The following is a 26157-nucleotide window of genomic DNA, read 5'->3' on the forward strand; positions in this document are numbered from 1 at the left end:
CTCTGGTCTGTTTTCTCTGTCTTCTCTCCATATTTGTGTTTCTTATTTTCCAACATAAATTTGCATGTCACACTACTCTTTTTAATCACATTTATTTAAAATACATTTCAGTACAAATCCTTTACAGAAAAAATAAACATAATTTACAATAAAACAAATAGTTTGACTTTTATTGTGTCCATATAAAATATTCTCAACAAACTCCTCTCATGTGTGAGACAACCACTCAAAGCAAGAAGCAGTTAGTAGCAGCATGGTTTGACATAATATTTAACCCAAATGCCCATCACAATACACACTGTTAATATAGTAAAAATATCTTTCTATCTAAATGGCAGAATTGGATATGAGAAGGACAAAATATTTAACAAAAATGAGAAATGAATGGCTTGTTTAATTACACAAAAATGCCTCTTTGTCTAACTGAGCTGTATTTGTGCACCACCAGAGTGCTGTAGAATCATATTTAGATATGAACAAACAAAGTTACTCTGTTGGTACTGTTCTTTCAAGCTTTTCCTCCATTTTGTAAAGTATTGCTATTCACAGTGGATTTTTTAACTTCTATCCTCATAGACTGGCTTTCAGTTCGTGACTCAAGCTTCATTCCCCCCGACATCCCCAGGGATCCCAGCACAGCCTTCCCTGTTTTCAGGCTCTTGGACATTGGGATGCGGGTCAGTCCTGTGCGAGGTGTCTGGGCATCCGGCCCAGTCTGTTGACAATGGGGAGAAAGAGTACAGTTTCTCAAACAGGAAAATGAAAACAGGACAGCACTTGAGGGGAACATAAAGAGTAAATATGGAAAGGGGGCAAATACCCATTATGGAAAAAAGGAATTCTGAATTTCTAAACAATGTAATTGCTCATATGTGGTATGGAACTGTGTGAAAGAAAAATGTAAATATTTAATATTTCTTTCACTTCGAACCTAGTGGGTGGGCGCTTGTCCAGGCGAGGTTTCATTGTGCTGTTACTGGTGCAAGAGTGTTTTGTGTCAGCCAGAGGGCAAGGAGCCCTGCATAGCTGTTTGTGAATGTAAGCACCCAGTAACAACTATAAATTACCACATGATTGTAGCAGAGTGGTAAAATGCTCATGGGGCCATTTCTGTCACACTGTCGATTTGATCCACAAAGAGTATATTATAAGGGCCACTAACAGATCAACACAATTTTGCTTCATCTTTCTTGGTAGTGTGAGTTGAAGCTGTTAGTGAACATATTTCTGCCTTGTTAAACATAGCATGTGTCACATAATGTTTGAAAATGATGCCAGACATTAAAAAAAGACTTGTGTCTCAAATAAATAGTTCAACATCGTGGGTAACAAGTTTTTTTTTTTGCCTTCACCAGGTACTCAACAAAGTAGTTTGTGTTTCATTTACCCAATTGTTGAGATATCTGCCTGGGTGGAGGTGAAGGGAGTTTACACTGGTACTACTTCTTACCAAATCTACTTAATACAGATTCTTTTAGCAGCAAGTACTTCCAATGAACTGATGGCAACAATAACTATGGATTATCTAGAGTAAATTGCGGTTGGGCATGATACTAAAAGAGTGAACAAACTAAGCTATCAATAAGAAAACATGTAATTTCATAATTTGGATGAAGACAAGTGCTTAGGTGAAACATACCATGTTTTGTGTGGTTCTGGAGTTGGAGGATGTGACAGGGGAAATTGTGATACTGCTCATCACTTTGCTCTGTGTGCTCCTGGTAGTAGTGGTGGTAATTTGGCGTGGGGAGCGTAAAACTGTCCCAGTTGATAAGGTCATTTCCTTGCTCTCTGTTACAGCAGCCACTGGTCTGACTACCATCTTTGGGGTGATGCTATTTCCTAAATGAATATGGATCTTGTTATCGTCAGTGGTGATGATGCTATTGTTGTTGGGACCCTTCCGTATAGGCATTGGGACCATCTGCTTCTCGGGGGTAACCTTGAACACAGCTCGGCCCATGGTCATCTCCTGTGGTTCTGGGGAGGCAGATGCTTCAGGGACTATAGCAGTGCTCACTGTCATAATAGAGACAGGGGACAAGGGCCTTCCTGATGCAGAAGAGGGAACTCTGCTGCTTTCTGGAGATTTGGCTCTGGATATCGTTGTGATACTGACTGGAGACTTGGCTCTTTCAGGGCCATGAGGCCCAGTGGTGGACTTTCTCTTGTTGGTTGGAGCAGAGTAGGTGGGAATGATTGTGATTCTGGATTTAGGTTGAGATGGGTTGGGGCTGAGGGGAGCTGAGCTAGAGAAGAAGTCTTCAGCATTGGGGCTGCTGATCTCAAGAGTGGCCATGTTGTTTTGGTGGTCTGGTGTTACCCGGATGCGTAAAGGCTGCCCTTGCTTTTGGGACATGGTTAGTTCAGAGGGCAAATTATTTCCATTAAAATGCAGAGGCTTTTCTAAGTTGGTCTCTTGAGGGGTGTTGTCCTTTTTCCTCATCCAGGGAATCCAGGATTTCTTGCCAAGGTCGCTGCCAGATGAAGGTGAACGCTCAATAGCACTGCTCTTTTCTGTTGGCTTCCTTAGGCACTTCTGTCTCAGGTTGCTCATGATGTGATTCTCCTCTTGAACGGACTTCCTAATGAACACTGCTGGGGTGTCCTCCTCTGATGGCCCAGTGGACAATGGCTCTGTCTGTACTCCAGTGGACGTCACAGCAACGTCCACCATTCTCCTCCCATTCAAACTGGGCCTTAGTGCCCGACTATGACGCTTTGCTACCTCCAGTTCTTTGGTGAGATGGAAAACCTCAGTGCCCATGTTCTTGGCCTTCTCCTCCTCCTCCAAGAATCTCTGCTGCAAGATCGAGTAATCCACTTGGAGCTGAGAAAGTTGGTCTTCCTTGTGCATCAGTTCATGGATCTTCTCCTTAAGCGCTACAACATCAGCCTGCAGTTCTCTGGTTTTAATCTCCTCTCTCTTGCATTGATGTCGGAGGTCTTCTTCTTGGCTTTCCTCCTCTCCTTTCTCAATTGCTTTGTTTCGTGCTATCTGACTCCTCATTTCCTCCACCTGTTGGGAAAGAATGTTGGCTTTGTCTTGTTCGGTCATGAACCTTTTCTCCAACATGCCGTACTGATCTTCTGTTTTGATCAAATCTCCCTCAACTACTTCAAGTTGCTTGAGACGATTTTTTAGGCGCTCAATTTCAAATGTCAGCTCCTTAACTTTGTTGTCTTCTCTTTTAACTGGGTCGGACATTCTTCCAAGTTCACATTGTACTGAATTCTTCACTGAGAGCTTTTCTGCCTGCTCGAACCCATCCATCCTCTTTTTCATTTGACTGACCTTAGAAGTAAGATCCTTAGTTTTATCAATTTCATAGGCTAGCTTAGTGCTCAGCTCCCCCTTTTCTAGGGTTAGAGTCTCTACTTTCGTTTCCATCTCTGATTTCAACTTCAGTAGCTTTTTGCTTTCCTCTATCAATTTTTCAGTCACCTCCATAACTTTACCCTGCTCAACTTTGACCATCTCACTCAGATCCTCCTTTTTCTTCTCATCTGACTGCATTCTTTCCATCAGGGTCTTTCGTTCTTCCATCAAAGCAACAGTCAGTGACTTCAGCTTGCTCAAGTCATCCTTAAGGCTCAGCTCAGACTTTTCTAACTTGAGCTCAGAAGTCTCAAGCTCCTTCATTCGGATCCTGAGGACTACGACTTCATCTGAGAGCTCTTTGGTCAGGCCCGTTTCTTTCTCTAGAGCAGTGTGTAACTGTGCACACTCAGCCTTGCTTGTGCTGAAGGCACCCTCAAGTTTCTCTAACTCCATCATTCTTTTCTGGAGCTTCTCAACTTCCAGCCTGAGGTCTTTACTCTTAGTATCCTCCTCTTGTAGCCTCTTTCTTAGCTCCTTACACTGATTTTCAGTCTTGGTAATCTCCTCATCCTTTCCCTCCATCTCCAGCACCCGTTTGCGCAAGTTCTCCAACTCAGCGATCAAGTTTGAGTTGCCACACTCCCCTTTGCCGATTTTCTCCCTCAGCTCCTGCAGTTCCTCCTCAGATTTCCTCAAGGCCTTATTGCTCTCCTCTAGCTCCTCCACTTTATGCGAAAGCCCTAAAAGTTTGGCATTGAGTTGACGGTTGTGGATCTCCTGACTTGCCAGGTTGGCGCTCATCTCCTCGTGCTGTTGGGTGAACTTGGCAGATTTCTCTTTAAGCTCAGCCTCCAGGCTAAGCACCCTGTGGCCATCCTCCTGAGCGCGCTCCCTGGCTTCACTCAGTGCCTGCTCCCGCTGCTGCAGCTGCTGGCTGAGTTCCTGGACCCGCTGGCTCTGTTGATCCATTTGCTCTAGGTGTTGCTGGCGCTCATTGACCAACATCAAGGCGAAGGACTTTAACTTGACCAGCTCCTCTTGCACCTTGGCCAAACGTTTAGAGTGCTCCTTCTCCTTTCTTACCTGGTAAGCTTTCTCGTTCTCAAGCAACCTCTTCAGTCTACAATGTGAAGTGAAAAACAAAGGAAAGGATTAGTTTGGTGTTTTATTGATTTTAAAGTCAGTAACAATGTAGTTGTGTTTGCCATTGTGTCATGAAAATATGTATAATTTTAATTCCAGGATGCAATGTTCGATCTCAGTTAATGTTTCAATGGCAGCAAGTGAAAATCCTGAATCTATTCAGACATTTTGAGTGTCAAAGTGTGCTCTCTTTATGGAAATTATTATTTCCAGCAGAAATCTCCAAGATACAAACCCAAGACATAAGTTTTCATGAAACACTTTCAACTATCATTCACAGAAATCCAGTAACTGACCATTTAACCACACAAAATATTATGTTTTGGCTACGAAGTCTAACAACTGAAACCGTTTCTATCTCTCTGAGAGCAAACAGAAGGTGACAGAACACTTGATCTTGTTAGACAGTGTAAGATAAAGGAAAAATCATACATGGTAAAACTGTGCAATGCAGAACAAGTAAAAAGGACAGAAATCTAAACTACAACACTTATGCAATTTTCATCCGTGTTGTTGGCATAGAGACTAAGAACACAAACTGCTAGTGAAAGTTTAACCAACACCCCCTCACCAAGTGGTCCTCTTTTCTCTTAGCCTCTTTCTATGCTGCTCATGCCCATTCTCGTCTCCAGCTCGGACAAAATGCATGCAAAGCAGATTCAATGCAAAGTTGCATCCTCTCCTTTTACACACCCAGGGAAATGCTAATACAATATTCAGCCAGAACATTTTTGCAATGCAAAAAGAAAAAAACAAATTAATATTCGCACCAGCACAACATGGAAGAGCCTCACTACTGTGAACACACAACATTTCAGAAACTTTACAACAAAACCCATTTAAAACTTACCCACTATGGATGCTCTTGTCACATAAACACTTTGGGGATCATAGAAAAAATCCAGTGAAAATGCTAAAGAAGTAGCCTCCTTTTCTATAGATCCTCCACAGTCACATTCCAAGAACGTTATCAGGACAATGAAAGGTGAATAAATACAGCAGAGCAGGACCAGGACCTCTCGTGAGTGATGTCACCTCATCCATATAAGGCAGTGATGTGTGTACGAGAGTGTCTGTGCTGCTCTGCTGTGGACACTGTGAAAAGGGTGGGACCTTTGCCACGGGAGGAGTGTTTTGCAAAGCTCCCCCCAGTTTTCATGCTATTACAAAACATTACATGTTTGATAGAAAATATATACACTATTGCAAAACTATAGGTGCTTCTTTTCAGAAAATGTACGGCGATGGTACAAAGAGTGAAGAAGTATTAACATATTTCAAGGGTCAGTGCAATTGTGGTGCAAATGAAACCATACCATCTCCATTTTCTAAAGTGCACAGGATATTGCCTCTGCAGAGCAAAAGCAATAATCTTGCTGGTACAGGAGACAAGAGAGAATGTCTGCTGTAGTTCCACTCGAGGGAGAAACTGGATTAGAACTGGGATGCCTGAAAAGTCTACATGCGATGAGGAAACCAGATATGGTTCCCTTGAGATGAAGAAGTTCTGGGAGGATACGTATCCATGACAATGGGTTTATGAAGTGCTATGCTCTTGACCTTTGCATTTAAACTGTATAGATAATAGGGCAATCTTTTAACAAACAGCATTTTTCATAACCCAAATGATTCCCTGCGAGTCAAATTCAATTTGAAACTCTACATGTTAATTCTCAGTTTGTAAATGACAGTAAACATCTAGTACACTGATTTATATTACCAGCAGCCTTCATTGCCAAGTGGAATTAGTGGGTCTGGCTACTGTACAAAGGAGCCATCCAGATCTCAGAGTGCAGCTCTTAAAATTCATACTTACACAGTCAGATGTCAGTGATAGCCTAGAAATTGGCACTCTAAAATTACTTTCATGCAAAGGTCAAAGTCATGATGTCAGTTGTAATTGGCTCCAGTGGTCCAGTCATGCAGGAACCACAGTTTAGCAAGCCTGTGCTATGTTACCAAGGAGGAAATAATTAGCAACAAATTGGCTGTGAACAGTTTGTTCAGTCCAAAGTGGCAAAAAGCGATGAATCTTAATGCTCAACCACAACTTAAAAAGCACTCCTGATAAAGCAATGCAGAAAAACAGGAAAGGGATCTTGCCTCTGCGTGGCTCTCTGCTTAGCTTTAACATTCTGTGTGCATTAGGTTTAAGAAAGTTGTTTGAAGGAGGGCTCCAGCTTCTCAGTGTTTGCGAAAGAAACAAGCTTCTTGAGCAAATACACAGGTGCGATCCTCTGTGAGAGAACTTTTTTTTCATCGGATCCCATGTTTCCTAGGGAATTTTGCTCAGAGGCACTGTAGCCCCCCTGCCCCCATGTCAGGATGGGGGGGGATTGAAGCAGCCACAAACTGCCAAAAAGCTGTCAAAATACTGTTGTACAGTAATGACCTCTCTTGACAGAGGAAAAGCATATTGTGTTAAGCAAGAGAGAGTCAGTGATGGTGTACAGTACATAAGACTGATGTGGTGTTAAAAGAGAGAAATCAGAACTTTACAGACAACCATAATAGGTTCACATATACTGTATGTACAGAATCTGATGGCAGGTGGTTCAATAATGTGGAGTCTGAGGGAAGGCTTTACAATGACAAGAAAACAACCATTTTTGTTTCCAGTTTCAGGTCTGGATTTTCATTCCATGTGCGTGACTTCGCACCCTTTGAAAACTCCCGAGGAACGGGAGCTTTTTCTCCCATGAGTCATTACCACCATGTCGCTGAAATATCTGAACTTCTTGACATATAAATTGCTCCGTTCTTTGAGAAGGCGTTAATGGCTGATAGCTACCAGTCAGAAACTGCTTCCCTTCTGCCCACCCTCTGCATTCCTGCAGGTGTTTGGCACAAGACCTTTGGCTTCTCTCTCTTCACTCTCACCCGGATGGCTGGAGGCAATCGTATTGATAAAGACAAGATGATGACACACTTCCATTTCGCCTGAAAGGGTGGATGTCAAAAGACGGCGTTACCGGACATGGCAGACATGTGCACGCTTCTGTGTAGGTGTTATTGTGTTTGTGCAAAGAAGGTAATGTTGTCATGCAGTTTAGAATCTTTTTTTCGTAATCTTCTCAATTCATCCATGGTTTGGATACTTATTTTCTCTCACCCACTTTTCATGACTCTAAGTATTAGTTTTGTGTCCTTCTATGGAGACAGATCTGGGCAGTGCAGGTGGTGACAAATCAAGACCTCGCAGAGCTCATCCCCTCCATGTTTTCTTCGAGGTGACAGAGGCCGACCTGTGCAGGAGCCAAGGAACCCGCTGGAAACTACCTGGCATAAGAAGGAGGTCATTGCTTTCTTGCATGCAAACCAAGGATCAAGTAAAAGTAAGTGGTGGCTCACTTGTGATTGGTGCCATATGCTTCCAAAGTGGAGGCTTCCTGTTCTTAATGTTTAAAAGTTTTGATCACAATAGCCTAGATCCCTTTTTTTTTATTTGCCATGCTAGCAGCTTGGCTCCAGAGATGGCAAGTCAGTAGGCCAGTTGGTCCGCTACTTTGGCAAACACTGAAGGTGGTTGTATTGCCCTGAAATTTTCTACAGACATTCATGGTCCCCAGAGTATGAATTTTGGTATTGTCTATAAGGTGTTTGATAATGGAAGCACAAAATTTACTATTTTAATGTCTAACGAACTGAAGTGAACTGAAGTGAACTTGCTGGAATCAAGGCCAGAAACCTCATACTTGCTTGGCATCAGCATGGTAGAAATTTCATTGAGGGCTGGTTAACATGCTGATGATTAAAATGCCAAAAGCGCACAACTTATTTGATTGTATAAGCATTAGATGCAAAATGGTACTAAGCTCCCGAGTTATCTAAATTGACTATATTTGCAAAGTTTGACTCTGAATAATTAGGGATCCTTCAAATTTAGAGCATTTATATTTAGAGAATTAACAACATTGACCAATTCATGTTATAATTTGTAAAAATTGATTTAAAAAAATTAATGAGAAACATCTTGGGGTGGCACTTTCTAGACTATTCTATTCACTGCTTGCTAAAGGCCCACCTTTACCGTCACAGCTACTTTCGTTAACATCATAAGATGTACAAATCTGCCTGCATGTCAAAGTGAAAACAACAAACTCGACTTTCATGATTTGATCTCTGTTCTGATTCTGTACTCATTCCAGTGTATATTTTGCTTCAGGCGAAATCTGCTTTTGGATTCAAGTTCAGCAGAATGTCAGTCAAACAAAGTCCTCAGCAGTCGCACAACACTGTACGCTATTCAGCCTTACAAAACCCCAAACAGTGTGAGTTACACTCGAACACTCAAATTAACTCCAGATCAGTTAATTTAGGTATGAGTGCATCCAAATTCTTTATTGAAATGTTCTGAATCGTGACAACACTCTTCCCCTGTCTTGTGATTTCAGCTATAATACTCAGCTGAAGTCTGCTGCTTCTTTCCCAGCCCTCCCCACAGTGTGTGATGGCAGTTCAGCTGTCATTACGGTGATTTAGCTTCCATGGTCTGTTTCCTGTGTCCTGTAGTAAAAGCCCGGGGAAGAGAGGGATCCAGTGCTTCTGCCGGGTCAGTGCTGCTCAGAATGAACCGTTTGAAGTTCTGACAGTTCATGAAATGCAGCACATGCGTGGTCTAGTCTGCTCCACAGATGACTGACTATATGTGTACATATTATACAGTAGCTTACAGATGTCTCCTGCATAAATGTTGTAATGCCTCTTGGCTAACTGTGTATGCTAATAAGCGTAGCAAACCACATATTGGCTTAGATGTACAATTCAAAATTAATTGCTACAACCCCCCCCCCAAGCTCTCAGGATTATTGTGTGAGAGTGAACAGCGATGCGTTATGGGAATTGCTACAAAACACATTCCCTAACAAGCAACAGCCAATTAAAGTGTTGCATCTAATAGTACGTTAATTAGTATGGTGCCCTCCTTTCTCATACACATTCACTGCACATCCACGCCGTCACAACCAGGCTCGTTTGATCTCCGTGAGGCCCCTACACACACACGTGATGTAACCATCCCCCCACCTCAGATGTTGGACCCCCTCTTTCTCCCCTCACTCATCCTCTCGTCCCTCGTCTCCTCCTGACCAACAAGCCCGGGTCGCAACCCCATCCATGACTTCATTTCACAGATGATGTCATGGGAGATTCGCTCTCCTCAAAGCCCTTTATTCCTTCGCTTGTTCCTCCCCTCCTCTTCCCCCACCAACTGGCCCCTCACCTCTTTCCCACAGCGAGGAGCCTGACCCCTTCCTCACCTACACGCTCCACTCTCCACCGCCATCCTCTCCGTCAAACAAAGGTATGTGAGGTTATCACTTTAGTAACCAGCTCCTCCCTCTCCTCTCCTCTTCTCATCTCTCTGCGGTGGTTCACTTGGCTGATGAGGCCACCTTTCACACATTCTCTGATGTTGATTTGTCTGAGGTCTTGCTCACTTCTTGCACAAAACATGTCCACACTGGTTCTGCTATATGTAACGTCCACTTTTCCCAGTATTCATGTGTTTGCTGTCTACTCTATGTGTTCGCTTCTCCCTCCTCTCTCTCGCCACTCTTTTCCTCCGCATGTCTTTCACCTGTTTCCCTTTTCCCCACGACTCCACCCCCTGTTCAAGTTATACTGACACTGCATGTTGTCTTATGATACAACTTATACAGCATTCAAATGTAACTAAATACATTTACTCAAGTACTGTACTTAAGTACAATTTTGACTTACCTGTGTTTCCTTTTTTGGCTGCTTTATACTTCCATTCAAGCAATTTTGGAGGCAAATATTGTACTTTTTATTGCACTACAGTTATTCAATAACTTTAGTTACCTTGCAAATTACATGTTGCAAGTGGAATTATTCTTTGACAGAAATGTCATGTGTTTAGAATTTAATCTGATGCAAGGACTTTGCCCTCTCGTCTCAGTGGTGTGGCAATTCCATGCTCCTCTCCTCCTCACCTTTCTCTCTCCTGCTCCAGGAGGTTGGTGAAGTCGTCGCTCTTGTTCATGTAGTCCGCGTGCTTGCGCTTCTCCGTGTCCAGCTCGTGGACGGTGCGGCGGTGGCACTTCTCGGCGAGCAGCAGCTGACCCAGCATCCTCCTGTACGTCTCCTTGTGCTTCTCCTGCAGGCGCTCCAGCTGAGAACGGGCAAAGAGACACTGTCACATACACACAGGGAAATGCACAGACACGTGCAGGGTCCGTGGACATATGAAAACTGCTTTTTGATCGCTGTGGTGCAACATGCAAACACTTTTGTAGCAGTAGGCTTCTGATAGATGTTCAGGAGTGTCACTTTTAAATTGCGCTGTAATATTTATACAGCTGATTTTCAGAATAAAAGAGTAATTCATGAGAAAAATGTTCCAAATATTTGAGTAATAGTTTCTGGGTTTTTTTTAAAAATATTTTTAGAACTCATAATAGCAACAACAGCAGCATGGGGCAATTACTTAAAGGTTTAATATGTAAAAATTGGCCACCCGTTGAATTCATACTAACAGGTGGCAGCATTTCACCAGAATAACCACGAACTGATGCTGACTGTAGCTGCCATTAGCTAAATAGCAACCATTAGCATCAGTTAGCCATGCAGCTAGCGGTCCTATCATGGATGCTCTGCCCGGACTGCTGTTTATTTTACTAAATTTTTTAATGATTAAAAATTCCATTCTAACATATTTCACTGTTAAAACATATAAAACATTCAAATAGGCTCAACTGAAAAGTTGCTGTGGTGACTGACCTCAACCATTGGCTTTTGGTAGACACTGTTTTTGTGCGGTTCAGTGCCAGTGATGAAGCCGTCCCTCTGCAGCGCCTGCAGGGCCGAACCTGGTACCGCGGAGCCATAATGTGATTCAAGGGCCTCCGGGAGAGTCGGCTTGGACTTCAGCATGCAGATGACATCTTCTCTGGCCTGAAATCACAGAGAAACATACAGATATGTAAATGACACAGTGTTATGACTTGTTTTCACTCCATCTGGACACTCACTGTTTCTCTGTCCCAGACATGCAAATAATCTCAAATATGACCGGAATGTTGCATTTTTGCACAGTTGACTCTACAGTTCAGAATGTTTAAACGGTTATCGCATTTGTATCATTAACTTTTTCCAAAGCAGTCATTTGGTAAACACATGGCACATAGGCCTGTTTTCTCTGGCACGTTAAACTGCCATTTTCAGCCACAAGATAGAGCTATTGTGCAGAAAATTGCAGTCCAGCTCAATCCAATGACAGCAGAAGAGCTTCCCATTCAAACCGACTTTGTGTTGTATGTTTTCTTTCCTTCATTGTTTTTACCCTGCTTATTACGATAGGTCAAATGTCAAATAGATGCCAAATACAGTGGAACACAACACCCAACCCACCTGAACCTCTCCCTCCATGATCCCCAGCAGTTTCAGCAGATCCTTCTTGGACAGATCCATGATGTCCTCTCTTTTCTCTCCAACTTCAGGAGACTCGATCAGCAGCTTCTCCTTGTCAGAGATCACCTCCACCTCCACCTTATCCTCACCCTCCATCTGCTGAACTTTGGCCATCAGGCTCTTCACGGGCAGACCCACTTCTGGCTCGTGGCTGACATCATGGTCAGCCTGTGGAACCCCAAGCACCCCGTTGGCCGGGCTCTCCACCCTGCCGCTTTTGGACCTCATGCTCTACCTGCACCAAGAACAGACGAAACACATTTGTTTTTGTCAAATCCTCTGCACGGTCCACTGTTATAGCTCAACTACCATTTCCTTATTTTGCTACTTCCCATACGCTGCCTCACTGACCCACTTTTATACAATGGCATGTACACCCACGCAAACACAAATACAAGAAGGCAGTACAAATACACAGGATGACATTGTCCCGTGTAGTAATCCAGATCTGGAATAAAGCTCCATGCTAACCTGGCAGCGGGCATGTGTGTGTGCCTGTGTGTTTGGTGCACTGTATGGCGGTGTGTGCATTCCCCGACACGTCCCAGGCTCCACAACGGTTGTGTATCTCACGCTGAGTGTTGATGGTCTGGAAGCACATTTGTGGCACTCCTGGGTGCCCTAACCTTCTCTGCTGACATTAAACGTCTGAGTCAAACATTTTATCCAGATCCCGAAAATAAATCTGTTGATGACAGACTCTAAATTTAATTTTACCGCATTAATCATTCGAAACGGCACAAGTCATGCTGAGGTAACTTGTAGCATGCTTGTTCTGTAGCCCTGATTACTTAAACATACAGCGAGCCGGGGGACTTGCATTTGCATTGAGTATACATGTATTGTTAACTCATGCAGTGCACTATTTCGGAGGTCACCAACCTTTTTGGCTGCTTATAATTTTTAAGTGGGTGTCATTAAACACTAGGCCTATTGCATCTAGGAAAAAAAGTGGATATTATTACAATGCCTTTTTTTAATAGAATAGAATTAATTAGGTCGCTTTGGTCACTCTTGGATTCGCACCACAATCACTTGCAGTAACGGGAGTTGGAAATTTTAACTGTTTATTCATTCATTTTGTTAATCCATTACTTTAACTTCTTAATAATTGTAGCTGTTTATCCATTGCTTTTAGCTAACTGTTTAAAACAGCATACAATTCCTACATATTTATTTAACCATTAGCCTATTTAATCAAACTTTTTTAACTTCTTCGCTTGCTTGCTTGTTTTAATGCATTCTCAACGGCAACACTTGGAGTTCTGCTGTTAGCCTACAAGTACCTTAGGTTGGTTGCTGGGCGGGGAGCCTAGTAAAGATCAGTATCATAAGCTAGTAATCCTATTTGTTTGTTTTTGTTCTTTTTCATTCACATTTAGGACATTTAGCGGGTGCTTTTGTCCACCCATACAGTGGACAAGTAATTCATACACTTACAGTTTTCTCATACATAAATTCACACTCTGATGGCGGTGGCTGCCATGCCAGGTGCCGACCAGCACATCCTAACCCTGTATCAGGTTTTCTCTTTGTGAATGTGCTCAAGTCTATAGGCTATATGTTTGCGTGTGTTCAGGCATTTGTTTGTTTAAGCTCTCAGACAACAGCCTTGAGTTCCCCGGCGAGTTCACTCTTTGTGATCGATTTCAGATATGACATCAACAGCGCTTTTTAATTGCAAACAGAAAACGCCCCTGGCCCCTCAAAATCCCCAGCGTAGCACCCTTGTGATGTCATAGCACCCTGACCTCTGAATCATGCATTGAGACATCCTGAGCAAGCTTGCCAAAATGTCATGAATTTTCTCCCAAGCACAGGACTGGAACACATACACTTGTACGTGCACATTGTACACAGGGTGTATGGTGCACTATATGCTACAGGATGTAAACACACAACCACTAATCTCTTTGAAACAATCTGGAATCTGGGAAGCTCAAGTCAGAACTTCAATAACCATTTGAATCAGTCCACCTAGATCAAAACAAGGTGATGAAAGCGAGCAGGCTGTTCCAGAAGAGTATCACGTGTTGAACGGTTTGAAAGTGAGTATATCAAAGGTTTGGTTCCAGAAAAATGTCTTTCTTCTTGGGTAACAGTCGTCAGCAAAGTAAAGACTGCAGTGAATTCTAATGATGCTTGAAACCAGTCTCTTTGAATCCTGCCTGTTTGCAGGAAAAAGACCGAAGCACATGAGAGGGGAAGAGTGCAAGATAACAGTGAATGCATCTCTCAGTTCAAACAGGAAAGGAAAAAAAAAAAAAAAGAATTGATGAAGCAACACATTAAGTGCATTCCTTATCTTAGTTCTGGGAGTTCAGTGAGTGCACACTGGCTCCAAAGAGAGCAGGTTCTTAACTGGAGATTAATTGCAGTGCCTTCTTTCCTATCCATAACTATTAGTTTCAGCTGTGGGCTCAATATCATTGAGTCAAATGTCATAGCACAGCCGCATTCACAAGTGCCTACAGTGTTTATTCCACCATTCAGACAGTGCCAGAGAGTTGCCCAGTGGTGGGGGGGGGCATTAAAACAGGCACTACTGGGGGCATGAGTGATTAAACATAGAAACATGTGCAGTACTGTAAATGACTCTGGGCCGAGTTCCTAAATGAGACAAAATGGTTGATGCTGAGTTAGGCACTCAGTGGTTTATTTTTAATTTCTGGGCTGATGCCATGAAAATCCAGAGGAGCTACTGTAACAGCCCGCTTCGTTTCACGGTGTCACTCCCGGTCAATAGGGTGAGCAGCGTGAGTGAGTGTGAGAGTGTGTGAAATCATAACTGACAGCAAAAAGTAACACTTTATAACAACCACAATTAAAAAATTGTGAATGTATGGTTAATTCAACTTAAGTTGATTGTTATTTGTAAATTTGTTTTTTTCATAAAGTTGCAGCTAATATTGAGAATACTTTATACATGGTTAATAAGTTTATCTATAAACATTATTTGGAATTGCCAAGTTTTAAGTGTTGTTAAAAAAAACCTTTATAACTGCTTCATTAATAGTTTAAATAATAATTTAATTGTCTGTTATTGTCTGACAGATTCCTATGTAATAATGACGAGTATATGAAAATAGACATGTAGGAAGGGAATATCAGCCCCTTTAGCAAATGTTCCAAAAATGCATCAGATGCTATCTTTGTCAAACATTGTTGGTGCTAAGTAGGTTTCTTAGCTTGCAGATGGTTTTTAGGGCTTTTTCTAAAACCAAAATAATGAGCTGCAAGAACCTAAAATGCTCTGCAGGACTGAGTTAGCCGTGTAGCAGGTGGTAAAGTGGCTGACTCAAGTATTCCTGGACTATGAGCTTGGAGCAATGGCGGAGTGTTGGTGTTAATGCTGCTAGCACAGGAGCCTTGGACCACCGTGGCTAGCTTGTCAGCATGTTAACTAAAGCCTTTGTCACTATGATCTACCCTTTCCATGGATCCATTGTTAATTTAAACTATTGATCATCAAAATAAAGTTGATAATAGCAGCTTTAAGTTGCACAGATAGATTCATATAGAACCCCTCCTTGACAGCTGAAGCTGTTTGTCATAGCCACTACAACTTCACAGACTCTTACTGATGACAAGACTTTGTTTGACAAGAATTCGTCATTAAACTCTGCTTGTCATTACAGCCTATTGATGACAAGTCTTTGATCCACCTTGACTGGCCACTACATTCTCATTGTGGTGAATTCTCAGGAGCAACATATGGGAATTCCAACAGCCGCGTGACCTGCATTCCAGTCTGACATGCAACATTCCCAGTTGTCCTTATAGAAAATAAAAGTAGAGATGGCTGTCGGACAATAAGGCTTTACTCTTTGGTCCGCGCCAACCCGCCACAATGCCCACTCACACATCTGTGGCATCTTAACAACCAGCACAATGTTACTGACTGCACGGCATCCAACGCCGCAGTGCCTTCAAATACAAAAGGGTGGCCTAATACCAAGGGAGGCCCCAGTCAAGGCCCGCGCCTAAATTTAAAGCGGCACCCCAAATCTATCACAAGGTTTGGGCAAGTCCAGCTGTCACATATATGAGTATATATAGTCCCCGTCGAAACACATGCTGCCATTCCAAAGTGAAAAAAGGGGCTGTAAAATTTTGTGAGCGGTCATCAAGTTAGTGAATACCACTGATGTTCACTGTGTGACTTATCAGACTGATACAACATTTAGTCCAAGAATTTCATAAGAATAGTGTTCATCATTAGGGAATAGGGCTGTGACATCGGTTAAATTAACTTCATAATATTAGTGATAAACGCTCAGTGTAATACTCAAAACACTTATTTAATCAATCAGTGTACATCAAAAACTGTTAACTGTTTTAATCCCATGTAAATTTCCATGTTACTGTATTACATAAATTCAATGTGTGGAGTCAGGGGCGGCTGTAGCTCAGCGGGTAGAGCAGGTCGACTAGTGATCGAAAGGTTCAAATCCCGGCTCCGGGCAAGGCTGAGCTGCATGTCGAAGCATCCTTGAGCAAGATACTGAACCGCACATTGCTCATCAGTGAGGGCCCTGCGATGAGCTGGCGACTTATCCAGGGAGTACCCTGCCCTCGCCCTGAGACAAGGCTGGGATTGGCTCCAGCAGCAACACCCCGTGACCCCATGGAAAGGGATAAGCAGTTACGGACAATGACATGACATGACATGACATGACATGACATGACATGACATGACATGACATGACATGATATGACATGACAATGTGTGGAGTCACATTTAATTTTTTTTCTGTCCGGTTGAGTTGATTTAAAGAAATGAAAAAAACAGACATGTGATTTATCACAGGCGAAGGAATAATTCATAAATACATTCATTTTATGTATCATACATGAATAATAAACACTTATTATACACAAACATTTAAGGGTTTGGGGTTTTTTTGCTTTTTTTTTTTTTGCCTTTTTTGACAGGACAGCTCAGAGACACAACAGGAAACAGGGTCGGGGGGGGGTTTGACATGCAGCAAAGGGCAGCAGGTCAGACAAAGCCCCTGTACATTAGCCCTTTTCTCCACCAACTGAGCTGTTTCATTTAATCAGAATTATATTATTCAATTTATTCACATCAACTTAACATCATCAAAAAACTAACATGTTATACTTTATGTTGAACTTTTGTAATTAGAGTGTTAAGTATTAATTTCATAATGTTTCAAGCTTAGCATCTTTGAGTTCTGGACTGTGCGTGGGACAGAACTAGACATTTGAAGATGTAACTTTTGGGTTTTTTAATTGATTAATACTTTTTAAAAAAAAAAAAAAGAACAAAAAAGCTTGTACTTAAGTAGCTTTTTTGACACTTTAGAAGTTTCTTTGTTCATGTACATGTTAGAGAGCTATACAATTCTAGCAATAACATTAGCATGATGGGGTCTGATACCCTTAGTCCGTGCCCTACAATAGCAACACACATGTTTTTTCTCTCCTAAGAGACTTTAATCTCCTAATATATCAGCCTATAATACTGCTGAACATTGCACAGAGAGAAAAAGTGAAAGGTTAAAGTCTGACTTGTGGCCAAATTCATTTACCAGAGATGAGGAATGAGGATAGCAGCTGCAAATAATGTTATAATCCTATAGGAAAATGACTTGTTTGATTCAGCAAGTTTGATATATTCACACCACAAACCCAATGTGACTAAATAAGGAGTGGGAAATGTTCTTTGCATGCGAGCGTTTGGCAGTTTGTTCTGCCAGAGGACACTGATAAAATGCAGCACGCTTGAGGAGCTCTCCCGTCCTGACAAGAAAAACACACTAGTGCGCCAAGACATGGGAATTTCAATCAAAACTGGATGAGATCCGAAGCTACAAGTCATCCATCTGATATTGAATGTTTTGTAAGCACCTATTATTCCCTTTGCAAGGGTACAAAGCTACGGTCTGTTCCAGGAGTTTGATGGACAGCGTGTTCCAGCCTAGACGGCCAGTGACCCTTGGGGTCAGATTTTGCGTAACAGCCGTGTTCAAGAGGCTTTAGGCAGAGATGGATGTCATCAGATAGCAACACTGACTCAGACTTGCATGCATTCCCTGAAGATTCCTCTTATCAAGAGTGCTTTTTTTCCATTAAACTGAAGAGTCTTCCACAGTCTTCATGGACAAAACTTAAGCATTCACAGCTTGTCTTCCTGTAATCGTGGCGTCTATTAATACCTAATAGCGACAAAAACTCTGACATTGGCATGCAGTACTGGAGCAAAATGTCAGTTGAAGGTTTCATCTTGTAGTATTCTCCTGATGTCACATTAACCTGATCCTCTCACTGCAGCCTACGGTAGCTTCGACAGTTAAGGTTTCAATCATGAGCAAACTGAGAACGAAGGTCCATGTCTACACATAATTCCTCACATTAATGACTTACTTGCATGCTTTGCTTAATAAAAGACTCAGTTCCTGAATCAGTCACTTATAAAACACAACATGTTGTGCTTGTGCTTCGTTAAATATTCACTTTTATGAACTTACACTATCCCTGTGCTACTCACTGGGGCATCAGTAAATCTTTACATGTTGAGACATGCATGATGAATATTGATGTGTGTGGGAGCCTCTGATGCATATTGCAGTCGTTCACACAACATGCCACCCTCAGAGGTGTACAGTGATGTACTGTCTCCAAACATATGGATGGGCGCAGCTGCTGGAATACATGATTCATCTGCATCTGCAATCGGTTTAATAAGCATGCATGTTGGGCAAAATTAACGCATCTGTTATTTCTTAAGGGTTTAATAAGATGAAGCGCCTAATGGTGTAGCAATTCCCCCAGTGACATCTACCGAGTGTCTGTAAACCAAGACCAACTTACCAAGCACCAGAGTCTTGAGTGGAGACCATCTTTATGGCATTGAGATCAAGGAGGAGATCGAGTTCTGGCTGTTCTATGAATAGAAACGTATGGATGAAGCTGTCTTAGATATGGCACAACGTAATGGAGTCAGCCATTTGTCTGAATTCTTGTCTAAATGCCTGCAAGACCTTAATTTCCCTGATTTAATTTTCCCTGTTGGCTAGTGGTCCCATATTGTCTTTCAGAGGACGACTAATCCGTGTTTGGGCTTCTTGCGTAGTGCAGCATAGAAATTTTGTGCCTTTTGGCATGCCACTGATGAGTTTTCATCAGTTAAATGTATTGTTTTGATTGGACAGGGTCGTTTTTTTAATGGCAGTTCATGGATTACATGGATTACGAGGAACTTTGTCACTGTAGCTACACTGACCCCCCCCCCCCCCAATGTTACCACCTAAAGAGTTAACTGATGTACTGGAAGTATAATTGCATATACTCATGCGACGTAATGCTATGTTTTTTTTACTTAATGCATTCTTCTGCCTTTTTAAGACCTGGCACCCACAATGCAATTTAGCCAGTGAGTTACACCACTGGAGGCAATATATTAGGTTACAAGCAGCTTCTTCTGGAGACACAATAGGTAAAACTTAATATTACTTTTTCACGTGTGCAGAAGTACGCCCCAAGACCTGTAAACATATTCTAAAGTGCAAAATTGGTGATGTTACCTTTTAATGATGTTGTCTTCAATAAGCTGTCTTTGGGTATTACACCTCTGCTTTTCTTGTTTTTTCCAAAAGAACAAGTCTGTTACACCTTAGGCACACATTAGGCCTCAATACTTTACTGCATGGTTAAGTCATTCTGCTCTTACTAACCCACTGCTAGCAGCCGTGCTTAAAAATGACTCCATTGTTGGTATTGTCAGTCTGTCAGTCAGTGGGTCTAAATATTTCAACACTTATTGGATGGACTGCCATGAAACCTTATACAAACATCAGTGGTCTCAATGGTGAAGTCCTCAATTTAGTCATTGTGAGCACATTGTCATACTCGCATTTAGCTAATACAGACAAATGACTGTACATTCACACTCTTGTTATCAGACCAATTCTGATGAGCCAACTGCTAACCAGAACAAATGATAGACAAAGTTAGCAACTTTTTTTCCCAGGAGGTGGTGGAGACCAAAACAAAGGTAACAGGATAACCAATTTTGGACATAAACTTGACAAGTGGTGATGAACAAAAAGAGGTCTATGTTTTGTTTTGCAGTGACATCTACTTAAGTTAACATGCTAACAAGCTAATCCCGGTGGTCCAAGGCTCCTGTGCTAGCAGTGCTAACACCAACACTTCCCCATTGCTCCAAGCTCACAGTCCAGACATACTTGAGTCAGCCACTTTACCACCTGCTACATGGTTAACTCAGTCCTGCAGAACATTTTAGGTTCTTTCAGCTCAGTTTTGGTTTTAGAAAAAGCCCTAAAAACCATCTGCAAGCTGAGAAACCTACTTAGCACCAACAATGTTTAACAAAGATAGCATCTGATGCATTTAAGTGGAACATTTGCTTAAGGGGCTGAAGTTCCCTTCCTCATTATTGTATAGGTCTGCTTACGTATACCGTAGGAGTCAAACAGCAATCCATGCATTCCTATGTGACCTGTGTGATCCCAGATGTGTTTGTGAAACTCTTCCTTTATTGGAGGGTCCAGAATATGCCTCAAGTTTGTGGCTGATTTTACAATATGCACCTTGAACAACTTAATAACGTGGAAGCTGTTTTGAAGACCTTATACTCTTGTTTGATGGAATGATAATTAAATATAAGGTTGTCCATAGTTGGTTATCCAATTCCAAATCTCCACTTTCAGTTTTGTAGATGAGCAATTGTATTGTTTTCTGTTGCTACAGTGACTGTGCTCTTTTGTCTGTCATATACCTTTTTCCTGAGAGAAAAATAGCAGCTGGTTATCGTAGGAACAATGAATGCATTGTTTCAGGTGGGACCAAAGACTAAAACAGCAGTGGATTGAAGAACTTTGTCTCGGTGACAGTTCCTGTGAGATTACAGTGTGATATTTGGTCTTCAGTGCCAGCGGACAATCATCCACAGAGGCCAGCCGTACTTATCTTGGTGCTTTCAGTAAACATAGGCTGTTTTTCTCCCTTCACGACAGTGACATAACTGGACAGATGAGATCTTTTGGTTGCTGTCATCATCACACGCCAGTTCACTGAAGATTCATGATTAAGTCACTTCCCCTCAAAAAGCATGGATGAGAGAAGAAAAGCATGGGATGTGAAGGGAGGGTGGGAATATGGTTGAGATCAACTAATTGATCCCTTCTGTGGAATTTAGAATGTCTCTTACATCAAAGTAAGATTATCCTGCTCAGAAAGATGCAGTGGTGCCACTGGTGGACTGGGGTGGCGCAGGGGGGGCAATGGGCCCCGGTGGCCCCATGTTCGAAAAAAGGCAGCAAAAATGCCCCCTTAAATGCCCCTATGGTAAATAAGAACATAATGAAGTGCCCTCCAGGTTGCCCTTCTAGATAGGAAAACTTGAGAAAGTGCCCACAAGGGTGACCTTCTTGTGGTGGAAACATGATAAGGAGACCTCTAGGGTGCCCATCCAGTGGAAAAAAAAACATGATAAAGTGTCCTCTAGGTTTCCCTTCCAGGGATGGAAATGTGATGAAGAGATGTCTTGGGTAGCTTCCAGTGGAGGAAATGTAATAAAGTGCTCTTTAGGTTGCCCTCCCAGTGGAGAAAACATGGTGAAGTTTCCACTGGGGTTCTCTAGGGTGTTCTCCTGGTGGTGGACAGGGGATAAAGAGACCTCTATGATGCCCTTCCAAAACCTAATTGGTTGTGGACAACACATAGTGAAATGCCCTCTCTTCATTGTAAATGTATCACAACTTGCTGCACTATGGTGTCCCACTGCATACAGCTGGTGCCCTTTTTATTTTTTTCTCTTCTGCCCCTGAAACATCCTGAGTCTGCCACTGAGTGGTGCAATGCATGATTCATGTGCTAATTAACAGTTAGAGCCCAATAAACTCTGATGAGCCTGAACCATTTGCAACACTCGTGATATATTTCCACGGCAAGAGAACTTCAAGAATGACATCATCTGTTCTAATTACATGTCACGAACCAGTCAATCCACTGTGACGTCTTGCCCACCACATATCAAATGATCTTGAGAAGATCTTGGGTTGCCATGGCGTTTGAGGACTTATTTTTAAACCGAGGGAACATGAGTTATAAGTGCCACTGACTGTTCTGCGAAATATCCAAATGTGTCTAAACTGCATTTTTGGAATTCAAGTACTAGAGGCCCTTATACGACTGGGGCTGTGCATGTGTCAGTGACAGCTGTTGGTGAGGCCCAGCAGACGTATAGGGAGGAAGACACCCGCTAACTGGCCACAGTGAGCTCCACCTCCTTACTATATTGTGTTTGTGTTCATGCACGCAGACATGTCTTCAAACGAATTAGCCACGGACACGCATGTCCGACACACAGGCGCAAGCTATCACATTCATAGCGAGAAAGGAATGGGGTCAGTGAGTTGATAATGTGCAGGAGACCGTAAAGGTGTCAAAGAATAATGGAGTCGGTGCTTTGGAAACAGCTCCAACTTCAACGCATGCTGTCTTGTTCTTGCGTTTAATAGTTTACATTTTTCTCAGTCAAATTATTTGATTTGGTATTTATCCTCGTCCTTTGGTTGTGTTAACCAATTCTTTGCAAACATGCTGCACATGCTGCAAGCACTAGATACAGAAAGAAAAGTTTCTTCCTCCGCCACAACTCTCAGCTAAATTACAGTATGTCACCCCACTGCACAAGCAACTCAAGTGACATAGAGCCATAGTAATGTCATGAGGTAAGCCAGTGACACATTTAGTGCATCTCGAATCAATGCTACTTTGGCAAATACCCAAACTTCGCCAGCTTGCTTCCAGTTTAAACGGGGAGGGCATTATTGATTTACAGTAGGACTGACTAATTTACAAGCAGTCGACTGATAACTGCCCAGTTCACAAATCTGTCTTTTTCTCCAGTGGACATTTGGCTGATTGAGCGCCACAGACTTGTGCAGAGCCGGAGGGGACGAGCTTAGATAAAGCTGGACCGAGCGCAACAATGTTAATGAGTAATATCGGCCCCACTAGCTCTCTTTGTCTTGTGTCGGCGGTGATATCAGTGAGCGCACAGGGGCCACATCAGCTGGAGAGGGCGGGAGGAGGAAGGGTGAGGTTGCGCAGAGCCCCTGGACACTGACAGACAGGATCTTTGACGAGCAGCGCAAGCAAGCCACACCTGCGCTGCATTCCCCTGCTGAGGGTGAGATACATTACATATTTTCTTTTGGGCTTACTGAGGCAAAGTGATGCAGCCGTTGACAAATGGACAGCGGCTAGCCGGAGCCATGTGTCTGATGACTTCATGCGGATGAAATGGAATTCACTTTGGCGTCATTACGTACACATCCATAAATATTCTGGATGAAAGATGACATCCTGCTGCAGCTCCTGAAGGCCTCAGACGCTTCTTAATGCTGAGCAACAGTGTGATCAGTTGCACTCTGCGTGTGTACACTAAGTGCAATGGTGTGCGTAAGGAGTTGAGGGCAAAAGTTGCGTGAGTGCGTGCCTTTACTGACTAATAAACTGAACTACTTCTCTCTCTCATCTCAGCGCACCATCATCCCCTGTCATCTGGCGAAGTCGTGGGCTTCTCCTCCCACATGCGAAAGCGCTAAATGGTCTTATTCATAAAGCAACATAAGATGTAATTCATGGAGTCATGTTTGATTCATGACTCTCTGTCACAATGCCAAATTTGTATCGCCGCGAACAGCACCAAGAGCAGTCCCTTGTCTTCTAAGGGGCGAGCAATTCCAAAACCACGTCACTTGAATGTATAAAAAGTATAAGCACTTTGGGGAAGAGTTGTTTCATTCACGTAGTGGATAAAAAGCTCTTACCGCAGCTCAAATGAAGTGCCAAGCCAGTGGAATTCTATCCATCAATGCCCTTTATTGGCTTCATAAAGAGGTGACAGTAAAGCAGAAGCACCTGTGATCTACCTGAGCTGTTTCCTGTATTTCGGTCTGAAAGCAGAACAGCTGAGAAGCTCTGCTTTGCCAGAGGCGTGTGGTCGCCTCTGGCTGGGGAACAAGAATTCTTTCATTAGCAGATACTGACTTACCTGCTATTGAGTCGTCCCCAGGTTTGAGCGAATTAATGGCCACACCAAGTTTAATCCTCGAGAAAAGGGCGGTCAAGTATCCAACCGATATCCTCTGGCTTGTGTGGTCCACTTGTGGTGTCTGCTGGCTACTCACTTGTGCCAAGAGCCATCTCAAGCTCTCCCCTCTCTCTCTCTCCCTCTCTCTCTCTCTCTCTCTCTCTCTCTCTCTCTCTCTCTCACTCACTCTCACTCACTCTCTCTCCTACCAGTTCCTCAGGTCAGAGAGGGAATGATAGAGAGCACTGTAACTTCCCCCCCTCTCTCTCTCACCCTCCCTCCCTCTTTCACTCCCACAGCCTATCCAGTTCTACTCTGCATAGCAGTCTCAAACACACCTCTCATTTTCCTTCCCTCCTATCCTAGCCTATCCTATCGAGAAGTCAGTTGAAGAGTGTGTGAGACTGAAAATGAAAGGGAGCAGGAGGAGGAGGAGGAGGGGGGAGGTGGAGGTGGACAGGCATTATTCTACTCCCTCTCAGCGGTTGAAAGGGGCCGTTGCCCAGCGAGGAGAAAGGCAGAGGTGCGGCGTGATGTGCCTTGTCACAGGGCCAGATCTTTTCACTCATCCTCCATTGTCCCCCTCTCTCTGCTCTTTTTGACTCCGGCCACTGAGGCTAAAAGTATAGTTCTATATTTAACTCATCCACTCTTGCCAACACGGGCACTGTTAGCAGCTGAGGCTAGCTGAATGCTAGATGTTTTGGCTGGCCAGTGAGAGAGCCAGCTCTCCCCGCTGACCCTTGGTGACAGCTGAACCATGCCATTCTCTGATGATGGGAAAGTCCGGTGACAGGAGCCACCCAAGCCCTAACAGTGGCCCAAGCAACCACCGATTGCTGACTTAGGAGGGCCGAGTGTGGCCAAACTCTCAGAGCCTTTGGCAGCCACACTGCCTTTTTGGCCCTGCTCGCAGAAAACTAAGCCAGGGAGCTAAATCTGAGGTACAGTAATTGTGCTCTGCATCAATGGGAATAGTTAAGTTCGCTGCCAGGCTACTGTTAGCTTGGACATGTGCACAGAAGCAGTAGAAAGTAAACACACCCAAATTTGGTCCACCTACTATTACTGTGGGATATCGTTTACCCACCTTGCGAGGTCAACATACAGCAACATTATGCTGTGATCTTATATAGAGCTGGGAAACTTAGTGAAATGGCATTTCTAAATAGAAGCTATGCAGGTACAGTGAATGGTCACACTTAAAATGTCTGAAATGTGAACTGTTCCTTGCTAGAATCAGTGCATATTTGCTAGTCACTTTATGATTACATGCGGGGGCAAATAAATCACTGCATTTTTTTTATTTCAAGCTAAAGGTGCATTGCGTAAGTTTTTTCGCCCCCGTGAATAGCTCTTTATTGGATGAAATGTTGTACAGGTCTGTAACTGACTGTGCTTGCATGTTCCCTGCTGGCTATGTGTATAGTTTGCTAAGTAGCCCTGAGAGTAATCGCTAAGCCAAGAGCCAGTTGTTTCACACAGACAAATTGTCTCTTGCTGGTGTGACGAGGCTGATCTGACGAGGAAAGCCATTCACATTGTTTGAAAATCCTACCTTTCCATTTTTGCTTCTTGGATATATACATTAAAGTGGTTGTAAACTTAGCTGAGTTTATACTATTTTGATTATTTCTCACTACTCTCCTGGAGTTCTCTCTGGAGTTCAAGAACAATAAATCCAATTCAATAGACTGCTTGAATTCTGAATATTTCCATTCTGACCCTGTTATCTGGTGCTTGTTAATGTTTAACTCGTTTATAACTGCTGATAAACTCCTGACTCTGCATTGTTTATGGATTTTTGTGGTACTGTATTCAATCCTGACTATTGGTACATAAGAAGCATGAGGAGTGAGGAGAGTGCACCACAGCCTGAATTTGCCTTTTCTAGTGAAAGTCTTGTCTGGTCACCAGAAGGAAGCCCACTGGGAGCACAATAACAGTCTTATCTCTAAGTGGAAACCAAAGCAAACAAAAGACGCAGCAGCAGCTAATCAACAGACAAACTCACCGAGGAATTATGTCAGACGGACACATTCACTCCCTCGCTGTCAGTTCCCCTTGTGTTGCAATGCAGCTCTGACCCAACAGTGGTTTTGTTCACACGAAGCCATTAGTGGATGATGTGGGTGTGGGGCTGATGTAATGTTTTGTTTTTTCGATGAAA

At 42.9% G+C, this 26157-nt stretch overlaps 1 protein-coding gene and 1 long non-coding RNA gene across 5 annotated transcripts; one reads left to right on the forward strand and one right to left on the reverse strand.

Annotated features, from left to right (window-relative positions):
- Window positions 1-76: 76 nt before the first annotated feature.
- Window positions 77-24368, reverse strand: LOC119005124 (filamin-A-interacting protein 1-like). 4 transcript variants are annotated; one of them, XM_037072629.1, is made up of 7 exons: window positions 23949-24366; window positions 18734-18806; window positions 11837-12131; window positions 11207-11380; window positions 10420-10598; window positions 1640-4442; window positions 77-715 (listed from the first exon to the last, which is right to left on the reverse strand). In XM_037072629.1, exons 3-7 carry the CDS (start codon window positions 12122-12124, stop codon window positions 509-511), a joined length of 3651 nt encoding a protein of 1216 aa, XP_036928524.1. In that variant the 5' UTR covers window positions 12125-12131; window positions 18734-18806; window positions 23949-24366; the 3' UTR covers window positions 77-508. The 4 variants fall into 4 exon arrangements, with proteins under 4 accessions (XP_036928524.1, XP_036928523.1, XP_036928525.1 ...); XM_037072628.1 differs by lacking the exon at window positions 18734-18806 and having other exon boundaries at window positions 23949-24365; XM_037072630.1 differs by lacking the exons at window positions 18734-18806; window positions 23949-24366 and adding an exon at window positions 13648-13728.
- Window positions 4428-10414, forward strand: LOC119005129. The gene is made up of 3 exons (XR_005070393.1): window positions 4428-7800; window positions 8631-8736; window positions 8860-10414. It is a non-coding gene; the product is annotated as an uncharacterized LOC119005129 (long non-coding RNA).
- Window positions 24369-26157: the final 1789 nt, after the last annotated feature.

This window comes from Acanthopagrus latus, chromosome 16 (assembly GCF_904848185.1).
Source record: "Acanthopagrus latus isolate v.2019 chromosome 16, fAcaLat1.1, whole genome shotgun sequence".
Taxonomy (NCBI): domain Eukaryota; kingdom Metazoa; phylum Chordata; class Actinopteri; order Spariformes; family Sparidae; genus Acanthopagrus; species Acanthopagrus latus.